This window comes from Rattus norvegicus, chromosome 8 (genome assembly GCF_021556685.1).
Source record: "Rattus norvegicus strain SHRSP/BbbUtx chromosome 8, alternate assembly SHRSP_T2T, whole genome shotgun sequence".
In the NCBI taxonomy this organism is placed as follows: domain Eukaryota; kingdom Metazoa; phylum Chordata; class Mammalia; order Rodentia; family Muridae; genus Rattus; species Rattus norvegicus.
The window spans coordinates 125,715,433-125,730,798 of NC_141541.1; the positions used below are offsets into that span (position 1 = coordinate 125,715,433).

The following is a 15,366-nucleotide window of genomic DNA, read 5'->3' on the forward strand; positions in this document are numbered from 1 at the left end:
ACACATACACACACACACACACACACACACACACACTTTCAAGTAAAGCTTGAGGAATACACTTTAAAACATGGCTTAGGAGCCAGGTAATCTGTTTTCTCCAGGCTACAGCACTGTAATCTGAAGCAAGCTACCTCTTTTTTTTCGTGTCTCTACTGTGTAAGGTGGTTTTCTTTCTTAATTTTTTTAAACTATTTTTACTTTCTGCGTGCAATTATTTTGCCTGAATGTATGTCTGTGTGCCACGAGTGTGCATCTGATCCCCTGAAGGTGGAGTTGCAGATGATTGGGAGCCACCACCGTACCGCTGTTGGTGAGTTCAAGTCCTAAACCGCAGTCCTCTGCAAAAGCAGCCAGTGCTCTAGACCATTGAACCATCTCCCTAGCCCCATAGTGGCAGACATATATATATATATATATATATATATATATATATATATATATATATATATATATATATATATGGATGGATGGAATGAACACATTGCTATCCAGCTAAGAGCCAGGGCCTGGCACATGCTCAGTGCACGTTTTCACTGTGCTGTCCTTTGTGGGAAGTTCTAGGCATGAACACCTTCACAGTGATGTTCAAGTAAGGAGCTATGGCCTGCAGCCCAGATTGACTGGGTGTCCTTGCGTGGGTGGAGTTGAGTGAAATGTGTGTGGCTTACCATTTGTTCTCAGATGAGTTCGAGCCCTGAGAACAGCTTAGGAACTGGGAGGTCCTGGCCTCTGGGTGCCCTTTTGAAGGAGGTAAGGTTAAATGTCAGGTGCCAGGTGCTGAACGTTACCGTGAGTTCAGTGAGTAGAGAAGCAGAGCCTTTGAAGTTCTCTCCTGGTCCATACCCTTCTGATACACCCTGCAGTGCTGTTTCTGGAGCTCTCTCTTGTGATTCTCTCCTGGGAAGAAGGTGGGCGGAGACCGCTGATGGGATTCCCCATCAACCCCAACGAAGGGCACTTGATGGTCCCTGTCCGTAAGTTCTGTTTGTTTCTTTTTAAAATTAAGATTGATTTGTTTTTATGGGCATGACGGTTTGCCTACATGTTTCTATGGGACCCCACATGTGAGTCTAGGATTTATAGAGGCCGAAGAGAGTGGGACCCTCTGAAACCAGCATTACAGAGAGTCATGAGCCTCTGTGTGATTGCTGGGAGCCAAACGATGGTCGTCTAAAAATGCAGTCGACGCTCTGATCACGGAGCTCGCTCTCTCTCTCTCTCTCTCTCTCTCTCTCTCTCTCTCTCTCTCTCCAGCTCCCCCTTGGCTTCCTCCCCCACCCCTTGCCTCAGTTGTGGTGACTCTAGCCTTCTTCTTTACCTCTGAGTTTCAACCTCAAGTGAACTCTAGCTTCCAAGTCAATATGGCCACCCCGGGTGGGAGCTTTGCCCACACCTAGGTAGAGATGCCAGCCTATGGGGAGGCATCTGCGCTCCGCTTTTCAAATTTGCCTTTTAAAACTATACATGTGTTTTCATTACTATATTGAGAATTTCGTTTAAGAGTACTTCATTGCCAATAGTTCCCCCTTCTCTCTCCTCCCTCCAACTCTCGACATGCCCCCTCTGAAATGTATGGTTCCTTTTTTTAAATTATTGTTCCCCCCCCCTCTCTCTCTCCCCGTGTGTGTGTGTGTGTGTGTGTGTGTGTGTGTGTGTGTGTGTGTACAACCTTCTGAGTCCATTCGGTTTTCCTTGTATGTGTACGTTTTTAGGGTTGACCGCCAGAGATTGGATAACCAGTTAAGGGGCTCTTCCCTGCAGAAGATGTCTCTCCCTTTCTCGGCGGTAGTCATTAGTTTCCGATTGCTCTTCATCTAGGGGTGCAGCTCCATGATAATTTTCTACTCCATGTTGGCATGTCAGCTGGTGGTGTTCCTGTGAAGGACTTGGTTAAGCAACCTGTTGTTGAGATGTCTTGGGTGCGGCATCCTGCCATATATGGGAAACGCTGTGTTACAGCGGATGTCCTGGTCTTCTAGCTCACCCCCCAGACTATTGAGGTAAATAATTAAAAAGGACGGAATGGTTCCCACGCATACCCTGGCGGTCGCTCTCTCGCTAGTCCCAGCTCTGGCGGGCCACTGGAACTAGTGCTAATTACCTCAGCAGCTCCACACTGTCCCCAAGTACTCTCTGACCCCACAGTCCTCGAGTCCACTCCAGCGCAACACCCCGCCCTCACTCACGGCACCCTTGGTGAATTGCCACCACGCCAGGCATACACATCCCAATTCCGTGGCAGGCCCAGTGCATCCGGCCACCTCACACTCTCCTCAATAAGTCGCCACATGAAAGACCACACCACACGATATCCTCTGATCCAATTGATAAGATATAATTTGCCCATCCAGACAGCACAAAATCCTGTACACATCCATCCCCTAAACATAGTCATAGCAACCTATAACTGTGCACAGAGAAGAATCTTAACATCTGCCGCCATGTTCTTTCAGCTCCCTCTTCCTTGCTTCCTCTCTCTTCTAAAACTTTTCTCCCATCCATCCTTCCTTCTCGTCCAATGACAGGCCTTGTTCGTTCTATCCTGTACCTACCTTTACCTGCATACTGACATCAACCCACACGGGACCATTCTCCCATCATGTTCCCTGAGTCTTAAGGATCATGTTGTAGATGTGTCAATTGGGGTTTGGTGCTCTGCGACCAGTTGATCTGTGTATTTTGATGATTTCTTTAATAGCCCCATCTGTTAGAAGTATTGAGCAGTGAGAGCTGTGGCTATCTGTGGGTGTAAGGATGAATATTTAGAGTGCATTAGAAGTTGTGCTAATTGCTTGGGCAAGGCAGCAGCAGTGGTTCTCCTGTAGCATCTCACACAGACAGTCGGCCAGGTTTACCTCGAATGTCTTCCCTCCTGTTGAGGAAGCCTTGAGTCACATCAGAGAGCTGTGGTCACCACCAGGATAGCATGCCACTGTTGCACCTTTAGGGAGATCTCAGAGTGCCGGCCACTGTGGCCTGCAGGCGTCACAGCTGGGCACGCTGCTTGCTCCCCTGACAGTTTGCATGGCACCCTCTGGTATTATGAGAGCTAGCTCTTAAAGAGAAGGCTTTGTCAGAGGAAATGCAAGTTCAGACTTTGGTCTTCTCTGGGTCACAAGGACAAGAACTGTGTTGTGCACACAAACTCTCTTCTAGGCCCAATATAGCCTTATTAATAGACAATAGTAGCTTCTTAGATATGGTACATCCCGGATTGGAGGTGAAGGGTCACAAAGGTTCTGCTGAGAGAGGACTATTTCCACAACTGAGAAGACCCACTCATTGGTCTCTACACCCTCAGGAGAAAGCCCACTCATCGGTCTATTCAGGAAGAAACTTTCCCCTTCACCATTCAATAGAACGAATGGTTCTCGGTAGCACGCATGCAGCCGGGACCTCAACTCTGTGCAGCACAAATGCACAGGTGGACAAGTTTTAGGAGAAATAACAAATTAGAAAAGAAGAAAAGAAATAGTATTTCACCACACACATTACACAATTTGTGAAATGCCAAAGAAGCCAACAAAAGCCAATATTTGGAGGTGCTAATGGAATACCAAAGATTTCTGCCCATCTAAGGTGGGAGGATCCCAATCTTCAATCATAAGTAGAAACTTGCTGTGTGTGTGTGTGTGTGTGTGTGTGTGTGTGTGTGTGTCTGTGTCTGTGTCTGTGTCTGTGTCTGTGTGTCTGTGTGTGACTGTGTGTGTCTCCATATGTATGTCTGTATGCATGTGTCTGTATATATGTCTGTGTCTGTATCTGTGTGTGTGTGTGTGTGTGTGTGTGTGTGTTTTACAGTTAGACCAGTTAGAGGTCAACTGCAGGGGCCAGACCTCAGGGGCTATCCATCTTGTTTTTATTGAGACACAGTCTCTCACTAGTCTGGATCAAGACTGGCTGCTGTCTCTGTTTCCCAGTGTAGGATGTAGGAGCCCCTCCTCCTCCTTCCAGTCTCTCTCTCTCTCTCTCTCTCTCTCTCTCTCTCTCTCTCTCTCTCTCTCTCTCTCAAAGTCTTGTAACTGAACTGGGAACAGAGACAATGACAGTAAATTGATCAAGACAGTTAGTAGTGACAGATCGAACAGATGTGTGTAGCTTGTATAGTAAACATCTAAGAGGCAGCACTCATTCACTCATCCACTCATCCACTCATCCACTCATCCACTCATCCACTCATCCACTCATTCACTCATCCACTCATTCACTCATTCACTCATTCATTCACTCATCCACTCATCCACTCATTCACTCATCCACTCATCCACTCATTCACTCATCCACTCATCCACTCATTCACTCATTCACTCATTCATTCACTCATCCACTCATTCACTCATTCACTCATCCACTCATCCACTCATCCACCCATTCACTCATTCACTCATTCACTCATTCACTCATTCACTCATTCATTCACTCATCCACTCATTCACTCATTCACTCATTCATTCACTCATCCACTCATCCACTCATTCACTCATTCACTCATTCACTCATTCATTCACTCATCCACTCATTCACTCATCCACTCATCCACTCATCCACTCATCCACCCATTCACTCATTCACTCATCCACTCATCCACTCATTCACTCATCCACTCATCCACTCATCCACTCATCCACCCATTCACTCATCCACTCATCCACTCATTCACTCATCCACTCATTCACTCATTCACTCATTCACTCATCCACTCATTCACTCATCCACTCATTCACTCATTCACTCATCCACTCATCCACCCATTCACTCATCCACTCATCCACTCATTCACTCATCCACTCATTCACTCATTCACTCATTCACTCATTCACTCATCCACTCATTCACTCATCCACTCATTCACTCATTCACTCATTCACTCATTCACTCATTCACTCATCCACTCATTCACTCATCCACTCAACCACTCACTCACTTATGGACATTTGTAGTTCTGACTGACACTATCAGGCAAAACCTGCAGCCATGGTTATTGTTTAGAAAAGGGAAACTGTAATATTGGCTGTAAGATCAGCCCTGAGTGCTGTGGGGAAAACTCCTCAAGAGATATGAGGAAAACAGGACTTTGGAAAGAGATACGCCATCGAGACCCTCAGCTTCTCGACAGGCAGCTTTGCTTCTGTGACTTTCAGTTCTGGGAACTAAGGTTGTCTGAAGAAGCAAACAGTAGTGGGTCTTCAGAAGTCCAGTAGAAAATCATCTGCTTATGCCTGTTAACTACAGGGAACTCCAAGCTCCCCTTTCAGGAGAAGCAGGCTTCCCCTAGAGTCTACACCTTGAAGGTAAGTACCCTGGGCAGGAAGCTGTGTACCCAGAAATGTGGTGTCATTGATCTTCCTCTTTGAAATGCAGATTCACCCACAAGTGACTCAAAGACACTTCAAAGGAGTGGCAACCCCGTAGGATAAGGTCACTTATCTTGCAGAAGAATTTAGTTTGGAAATTAGTCATCATCATGCAGGATAACCTTTTTTCATTCCCTGCCCACCTTCTGCACAGCTGATTTCTAATAAGTCCCCCCCCAGCCCCCCACCAAGAAGTTATAGGAAAAAAAACTCACCTCTGGTCAACTTCACAAGATTTTAGAAATGTATCTGAGGCTTGTGACTGGGATTTTGCTTTTGGTGATCTGCTGGTATCTTGTAGTCCTTGCGAAGATGAGACCAGGAGACCCTCTTCGCCTTGTTACTGCCTGGCTATACTGTGTGTACCAGAGATAATGTGATACAGACTCGAGCTTCGCCCATCTCTTCTAACGGTGTTAATAGGTGGACTAGAGGAATAAGAATACAGCTGTTAACTATCTCAGAAGTGTGTGTGTGTGTGTGTGTGTGTGTGTGTGTGTGTGTGTGAGCGTGTTCCACTGAGTTCAACTGGATAATGACAAAGAGGAAAATCAGGTTGCGTGTTGGTGTAGATGCCCGGCTGCACGGCAGACAGCACCGATGTCATAATCCAGGCATCAGTGTCAGGGAGTAGACGATGTCATAATCCAGGCATCAGTGTCAGGGAGTAGAGTCGTTTTGAGGGCTGGAGTGTTACTCATTAGCAGAAAGCTGGACTAGCATGCCCAAGAACAAGTTTAATTCCTAACACTCGTAAAAAATAGAATAATTAATAAAATGCAATATACATTTTTTTTCTGTCTTTAGTAAAATTATACTATTGAACTATTTGTAGTCATTACGCATCCTTGGACTGACAGAATATAAAATGGAGAAAAACAAGACTCACCTCTTTCCCCCTCCCCCCTCCATTTCCTCCCCTCCCCTCTCCCTCCCCCTCCCTCCCTCTCTCTCTCTCTCTCTCTCTCTCTCTCTCTCTCCCTTCCTCTCTCTCTTACATTCTATCTTGGTACTGTCCATTCTGGTTTCCATTTTTACACTTGTAGATTAATGAATAACTAACGAAGGATATCAACCAAAGAATCATACACCGTGAAACCTAGTTCGTCCTTCCAACCCTGTAACCACCTCTTCCCGCCTGCCAGGAAGGAAGTACTCCAAGCCTTAAGCACCCGTATTATACTTTTATTCTCATGTAGTATATTCTGTGTTTCCATGGCACTTGGTTCATATCTTAGAACACTCATGTGTGCTAAATTATATCCACTCGTAATTTTCTAGTGCATAGTCTCATGTCTGCATTTCATATTGTCTTTCCTGACTTCTTGGCCCCTCCTATCCAGCTTCTGGGGAAGAGAGGGTTAGTTTTCTTAAGGGTATAGCCTCTGGTAGGTAGACCGTGTTCCATGGAGGGCCCTACTCCCACGAGTATATTGGCTGCACCAATTGAACATGGTGGGTTATAAAAAAGAAAGAAGAAACCAAGTTGGAAGGGATGAGGAGGTGAGAGGATCTGGTTGAGGGGTGACCTGAGGGGGAAGAAGGGGGAGGGAAATATGATCAAAATACATTCTGTGGAGTTCTCAATCCTCCATGTTTTAAAGGTACAGACTTTCCTGATGGGTGGCAGGAGAGAAGAATTGATGCAGATTCTCTGTTTCTGAGAGGGGAACCTTGTGGCAAGGGCTGGGAGTGCCCCAGAGGAGGTGGCAGGCAGATAAGGACCTCCATTCTCCCAGCAACCTGAGAGCGGTAGGGGTGGGGCTGCTCAGTTGCTGACTCAGGTCCCCACCCAGTGGGACACTTTGGATTCAGCTTTGAGATGCCAGGAGCAGAGAGGTTGATCTTGAGACTGTCCATGGAGCCTTTGAAAGCTCCCCTCCCCCATGCCACCACCGTGTGACAGTCTGAGTTCTTCAGGAACTCAGTACTTAGACAGGAAAGTGTTAGTGTAGAGTCTACGCGCGCAAGTACACACACACACACACACACACACACACACACACACACACACACACGCATCTCCTATGAGAGACATGGTTCTGACCCCACACTTTCCACTGTTCCCTCTGACTCCAAAGACTTGGTGGATGTGAGGGCACCTGGCTGCAGCATCTGTCACCCCACTGGTCTCCAGGGTTGACTCAGCTGATCTGGCTGGCTAGGCCTGTGTCCCCTTCCTCACCATTTCCTGTGTTGGCGCTCCAAGAACTATGCCTTCAGTGCAAGAGGATGACCTTCCCTAAGGAGAAGAGGACAGGGGGTCGGTCAAGGGTCTACAACAGCTATGTCCTCTGCCAAAACCTCAAGACGAGCTCTTGAAGTGAGAGTCCCCTGAAAGAAATGTTTGCGTTTGCATGTGTGTGCCCGTGTGTGTATGTGTGTGTGTATGTGCATTTGCATGTGCTTGTGCAAGTCCGTGTGTGTGCCTGTGTGTGTATGTGTGTGTGTACATTTGCATGTGCGTGTGCAAGTCCATGGGTGTGTGTGCCTGTGTGTGTGTGTGCATTTGTGTGTGCTTGCACAAGTTCGAGTGTGTGTGTGTCACACGCACATGCCTGGAACTGGAGTTATAGATGGCTGTAAGCTGCTATGTAGGCGCTAGGGCCCCACCCTTTTATCTTCTGCAATAGTAAGTGCTCTTAACCACTGAGCCATCTTTCCAAGCCTGAAATTTTGATCTAGGATATACTCCATAAAACAGTAGATTTAGAAGTTTCTATAGAACACTTTGTAATGTTGAGACTGGTCCCTCAAGGAAGGCATGGTGGGAGGACCCTGAGGCAGGTAGTCACAGGTGTCCACAGTATCCTAGGCTCTTAGGATGCTGTCACCCAGATATCCATGGTGAGTCTCCTCCATAGGAACACCGTACTCAACAGAGGAGAGTTTCCATGTTACTAAACCCAGTCAAGGTGACAGGGAAGACTGACCACCACACGCGGGACTCTTGCCCTACCACTTCAGATCATACAGAGTTATGATTACTGTTCTAAAAATGACGGGTTTTGCTCTTGTTGCCACAGTGAATGAAACTGCTTTGCTGAGATCTTTGCTGGATATTGACAGACCAAGGAGATGGGACAGAGAGCTCAGAAGTAAACCCACACACCCGTAGTTAGCCATTCGTGACAATGTGGCCAGAATGCAGGACAGAGAAGGGATAGGAAAGAAAAGTCTCTGATAGATGCTGTGGAGGAACCTGGATAGCTACATGCAGAAGGACAAAAATAGACCTGATATGCACACCATACACAAAATTACCTCAAAATGACCTAAAATTGTGATAGAAGACCTGACACTATGAAGCTACCAGGAGAAAATATAGGGGGGAAATGTTGCCTGACACTGACCTAGGCAATGCTTTGTGGAGTTTAACACTTAAAGTCCAAGTGAGACAAGCAAAGAAGGATACTAGAGGAATCCCAGCTAAAGAAAGATTCCACATCACAAGGCGAATGGTCCAGGGTGGGAAACCAGCATGAGGAATGCAAGGAAACACAGGCCATGTGTCTGGTAAGGGGTTGCTCTATAAACGTTCCGGAAACACAAGCAACTGAACAGTGAAAAGGTTTGTTGTTGTTTTTTGTTTGTTTGTTTGTTTGTTTTAAACCAAACCAAACCAACCAAAAAAAAAAAAAGAAAGAAAAGAAAAGAAAAGAAAAAAACGGGACAGCCAGCAGGTACCTGGGAGAACGCTCAACTTCACTAATCAGCAGGGAAATCAAAATCATAATGAAATGCTAACTTGGGCCTGTCGGGTGGCTATTATGAGAAAGATACAATGTGGGCAGAATAGACCCCTGAGGTACTAATTGTGGGGGTGTAAATTGCTAAAGTTATTTTTGGGAAATGCTATGAAAAAAAAAAGTCTTCAAAAAAATAAAAATAAATAAAAATTATTTCTGTAATCCAGGAGTGCTACTTTGTGCAAAAGGCCTGCCTGTGTTGGTCTGGCTGGCCTTGAACTCATAAGGAGTCCAGTCTGTGTCTGACTGCCGAGTGCTGGGATTGAGGGTTTATGACACCACACTTGGGTTCACTTCTAATATAAGGAAATGTTTCCATATGAGAAGGGTGATAACAGACATTGTGCAGTAGAGAAAAGGACAGCCCTGTTTGATCGCTCTTAGACTAGAATATGAAACTGTCAGATTCATGAAAACAGAGAGCAGAATGGTGTTTCCCAGGGGTAAAGGGCAAGGGAGGAAATACATGCATGCATATGTACATATATGCATACACACATGCATACATGCATACATATACACACATGCATACATACACACATGCATACACACAACCCCACATACATAGATTGCATGCATATGTATATGATCTATAGGATAAATTCCCAGAAGTGGAATTACTGGGTCAAAGGTTAAATGCATTTTAAGTGTGGATAAAGAATGCCAAATCGCCCTCTGTGTGGGCTGTGCCGTTTGCACCCCTACCAGCAATGCATGACAGCGCCTGCTTCTTTGCAGCTTTGCCAACAGAGTGATTTTAAACTTCTGGGGTGGTGCCAACCAGATAGGTGAGAAGTGCTGTTTCGATGTAATCTCGCTTTTCTTTGCCTCTTATTGTGAGCGAAATGGAGACTCATTACACACACAGAGGGAGGGATGGGGAGACAGAAGAGGAAGTGGGAGAGCAAGAGAAGAATGCACACGTAGGCCATTTGTATTTATTTTCCCTCAAACATGTTTCTTCTCAGCGTCCAGAGGTTCTTTATATAAGTGGTTAGTTCTTTGTGACAACTATTTTCGAGTTCCCTCTTTTATTTACCTATTTGTGAAAGATGTTTATGTGGTGAGACACGCCTTTAATCCCGGCACTTAGGATGAATTTGAGGCCATCCCAGTCTAGAGGGCAAGTTTGAGGACAGCCGGGGCTACAACATGTGACCCCATCAGAAATAAATGAGCAAGTAACCATAAAATAAAAGTTATGGTGGTATGCAATGGCTATCTCTGGGCTTTGAGAAATCTTTGGACTTCTCTATGTCCAAAATCACCAGAGTCCCCTGGTTCCTCTCATCCCTCAGCACAGATCGGAGGAGGCGTTTGTTGTGCTTATTTGTGAACAAAGAAGTCTAGGATTTTTATTAGGCTTCCTCATTCCTAATTCCTCTCAGAATGTGACTTAAAACCTAAACTCTCCTTCTAGGTGTTACTTTGAAAACCTTTACGTGGGGTGTTTGCGACAGCTACCATTCAGGCTTTGTTACAAATTTCCTTTTTAAATGGTAACATAACTGGGGTTGTTACAAGGAAACTTTCACCAAAAATACCATCCTACCTGCTGAGGAGTGAGATTTTTAAGGATGCTTTAAGTAGACACAAAATTGCCTAGGCTTAGTAGACACTATGTTTGCATTTGAACGAGTATAAAACAGTATCTCCCAAATGCTATAAACGCAGATCCTCCTGGAAGCCAAAATGTTCAAACTGCCAGGACCAGGCACACCATGTACAGACGTCAGCAAATGTCCCTTTTAATTGAACGCTCAAAAGGACATCTGCAGGCAAGCAGAGAGGCCCTGTGGTGGCCACGTTGGACTGCATTAAGGGACACCTGGAAGGTATGGCAGTCCCTTCATTCCTGTCTCTCTCTTTCTCTCTGCCAGGGCCAGCAGGGAGGGAGCGAGTGACGTGTCTATTGAGGACTAGGAAAAATACTCTGTTTGGGAGCCAGTCCTCTGAAGGAGGATGACCCAGTTGAAGCCTCCTCATACTGAACTCCCACAGCAGGGAGGCTGCCCTCCATCCACCCTGGCTAACCGGTTAGTGCGATTCACAAATGGCTTACTCAAGGTCACCTTTCTGGTGTAGAGGTTCTAAGGGATCCTCTAGAATCCACGCTGACTCATTGGTGAGTGCTGTCTCCTGGGCTGTGTGCAATGTTGAGTGTCACCACTTATGTCTGCCATGGATATAGGAGAGAGAGCTGGCACCATGCATCCCAGTGCAAGACATAACAAACTACTTTACAGAATCAAAGCCTGACGTAGCTACCAGGATGTCTCAGAATCTAAACACCACAGTTTTAAAAGGCTACGCTCTTTTGCCAGAAGGAGACATTGTTTATCTAGAAGGCTAAATTCCTGTTTGACTCTTCTTAGCTTTTGATTCTCCCTCAAACCCAGTGTTCTGGATCTTCTGCTGTGCCTCAAGCAATTGTTTTCTGCTTAGTACAACGGACTGCACTGCACACAGAAGGTTACATTGTGAATACTACTTTGCAGGTGTTCACACATTCATTTAAAACATTCATTAAGTGCCCATTTGGGTGCTCAGAATCAAAGAGTGATTAGATATTGTCTCAAATGCATAAGATTTTCCCCACAAATATATTCATAAAAAATGTTAGATATTTGTAGAGTATGCTATTTTCATGGTTTCTTAATTTGTGGCCCATGCTTCTTTACTTAAAAATATGATAGCTATTTTACTTTGTATTTAACTACATCAATGTGGCACTCGGTGATGTAATAAGGAAGCCGAGTTAAAGCTGCCCGTGTCCCTTCGTCTTTTCATGATGTCCAGTCTGAAAACTTTGCTTCACTCCAAATTTTGAGTTTTTTCTTTTTGTCTCTTTTTTCTAAACTATTTAAATTTCTAGTTTACATTTGAGTCAGTTACCACTTGGGCTACTGCTTGGGTAAAGGTTGGGTTTCAAGAGGATCTTCCTTCTTCCCCCACCCCTTCCTCTTTCCTCTATCCCTTCCCCATCCCTCTCCCCTTCCCACTCCCTTCTTCCTGGCCAACAGAGATCCAATTGCCCAAGAACCAACTGCTGGAGAGGGTACTGCTCCTTCATCGAGATCCATCTGGACTTGCGTGAGAACTCAGATGAGCATGTTCGTGTGGCTTCTGTGTTCTTCTCAGTCGAGTGTGTTTGTGTGGCTTCTGTGTTCTTTTGTTCCATTGATCTCTGCCTCTTTCTCTCTCCTCAGCATAACAGTCTTGATTACTGCGCACTGGACTTGAAGTATTGTAGTTGGTTCTGCCCGCTTTCTTTTCCTCCTCCTTCTCCACCCCTCCCCGTCCTCTTCTTCCTTTAACTATTCCAGGCCGTTTGCTTAGCCATCTGTAGTTTTTTAAGAAATGTTTTCTGTATTAAAAATCTTGCCAAAGCCAAGCGTGGAGACACATGCCTTTTAACTCGGCACTCCAGAGGCAGAAGTGACTTCTCTGTGAGTTTGAGGACAACCTGGTTTACATCCTCAAGTCCCAGGCTAACCAGGACTGGAGAGTGAGACCCTGACTCAAAAAACAAAAAAACAAAAAAAAAGAAACAAAACAACAGAAAAAAACTCTCAGAAATTTACCAAGATATTGGTAAAAATTGTGTTAATTCTGTGTTTGTGTTGGTGAAAAACTTCCATTTTATTTGTTAAGCCACCACCCAGGAGACACGGAATGCCTGTTGCCTTGGATAGACCTTTGGGGATTTTGTTCATTAGCCCCAGGTAATTTTCAACATCTAAGTCCTGTATGGACTTAATTAGATTTACAGTCAAGTGTTTTGTGGGCAACTTGTGGACAGTATTATCTCGTTACCTTTGAGAGCCAGGAGTTCATTACTAGTCTATAAAAATGTATTTAACTGCTGTGTTTTTATACACTGAGCTCCCGGGATAGGAACATGGAATCCCATGTTAATTCTGGGCGTACAGTTTAAGTCTTTCCTACAGAGATGGAGCAGTTTTCCTTCCTTTCTCACCTATAGGTCTTTTGTTTTCCTGGGTTGCATTATTACCTTGGATATCGATCTATTTGGAGTTAGTGGAAAAAGTAAAATAAAACAGGTTTTCTTGCCGTGTTCCTGATCTTGCGGTGAATTCTTTATATATATATATATAAATATGTATGTATCATATATGTGTGTGTGATATATCTCATATATTATATATCATATACACCATGTACATAATATGTCATATATCATATATCATATGTCATAATCGTACATCATATGTATATATATGTATATATATAACTATAGAAACTAAATACTTTTATATTGACTGATGCAATCACATGATACTTCTTCTTTAGTCATGGGAACATGGTGTGCTTCAATGACTGGTTTTCAAATATTTAATCCAGATTTGCCTTCCCTGGGATAAATCCTACTTATTCATAAGGTACAGTTTTTTTAAATATATATCTTACATGTTTTTGAGTATTACTCCTATATGGGAGAGGCAGACGTTCCGGCTTCTGAGCTGTCCTCCACTAAAGGCAGCAGGGAGGGGACCATGTCACTGTCAGTAGAAACGGAAGGTTCCAAGCCAGTATTTTCCCATCTGTGACTAACCACAGGCAGGAACACCGAACACCTTACTGCAGCCTTGAGGGTAGATGACTGCATTCCCACTCATTGTTTTCTGGCCTGGGAAGGGGTTTGTGATGGTCGCATCTGCTGAGTTTGGTTAGAGTAGAGACGATATTATCTCAACATTTGTTTGCCAGGGCAACCCACTTCTCACGGCTTTCCCAGATCCCCAGGTTTGTCTACACCACATCTGGAGATTTATGAGGCAAAAAACAAAATCCACAGACTCACTGTCACATGTTCCCCTGAGTCTCAGGTTTCCTCCTCTGCCTTCCTCCCTGCGTTCTTCCTAGGATACAAATAAGAACTCTGCTAACTTTCAAACTCAATTTTTTAAAAAAAAATGTTTTGATCTTAGTTTGGAAACACCAAAAGCAAGTGTTCTATTCTAGACCAACCTCTGTGATATTGTGTGTCTACGTCATCACTGCTGCTATCTGGGGCCAGGGGACTCTTGCTTGGTGGGTGACTTCTGTGTGATTTGTAGATGATCTAAAGTCATCTGCTGTTTCCTACAGTGCCTGGATGTTCCCCATCAGATCCCTTGGCTAAGGTAGCTGGAATTATGGGCATGACCCTGCTGAAAGCTACATTTTTTTTGGCCACTACTTTAAAAAATAATAACAGAAAGAGTTGATGAGGAAAACTGGATGTATGACCAAGAGAGAAGAGTGACCGTGGTTGATGGCCAGAACTCGGAGGCTAAGTTAGACCACGTCGAGGCCAGCATAGGTGACATAGTGAGTTCAAGGCCAGCTTGGACAGCTTAGCAAGACCCTGTCTCCAAATACAAGGATAAAAAAGGACCAGTAATGTAACTGAGGAGTACAGTGCCTGACCTGTTTATACTTGGGTCTGTCCCCCCACAGTACAAGCGAAAAGCTAGCTTTCAAAGAGCACTGCCTTGTGCTCTGTTGTTTTCCTGTCTCTTCCTAAAATGGTATTTTAAAGAAGACAACAGCAGCATCCAAGGGGGACTTTTCTCTTTGAAAATTGTCCCACTGGCTGGAACATTGCCTCACTTAGCACCTTTTCTAGTTGTGGGACCTCCAAGGACCTGCCGTGGCCAGTGGAGATTTCCCAGTGGGCGGAGAGACGTGTTAGCCTCAGGTGCTCAGCCCATTGCTTCCCACACAGCCAGTCAAATAAGAGGAAGAGAATTACATTTCACAGTTTATATCTCAGTGTCAAGTCTAGAGGGCGAGGGCAGCAGGCCAACCTCTCTAGAAGGAACCTTCATTCATTTGTTGGTGATGGAGTGGAAAGACCTTTGCTCGCCCAGTGGACAATGGAAACGTGTTTGGAGTTAGGATTTATATATAGTGGAAGGTGATAGGGACCATCTTCAATTTCTCCACCTGTTCTCAAACTCAAGGGTCCTGAACTACAAAAGAGTAGGGACAGGAAGACATTGAATGCACTCAGTGTATCTCTTAAAGAGCTGTGTGACCTCCAGCAAGTCACCCATCTCTTATCTATGGAATGAGAATCTTATAGTAGATAACTTAAAACAATAGATTAATTAATATGCATTAAAACCTGAGAACACTGCCCTGCTCGGGACACAGGACAGAGAAGGCTTTCAGGAATAGGGAAGGTGGCTCACTGGGTAAAAAGCACTTACCACAGAAGCCTGAGAAACAGAGTTTGAATCTCCAAAACCCAT

General features: G+C 44.8%; 1 protein-coding gene across 1 annotated transcript in view; it reads left to right on the forward strand.

Moving 5' to 3' along the window:
• The first annotated feature begins 736 nt into the window (after window positions 1–736).
• LOC148004375 (uncharacterized) overlaps window positions 737–15,366 on the forward strand; it is a 29,716-nt gene continuing 15,086 nt past the window's right edge. Inside the window, exon 1 of the mRNA XM_087564295.1 lies at window positions 737–977. Coding sequence (XP_087420421.1) covers window positions 929–977 — 49 coding nt within the window. The 5' untranslated portion in view covers window positions 737–928. The remainder of the gene's footprint in view (window positions 978–15,366) is intronic.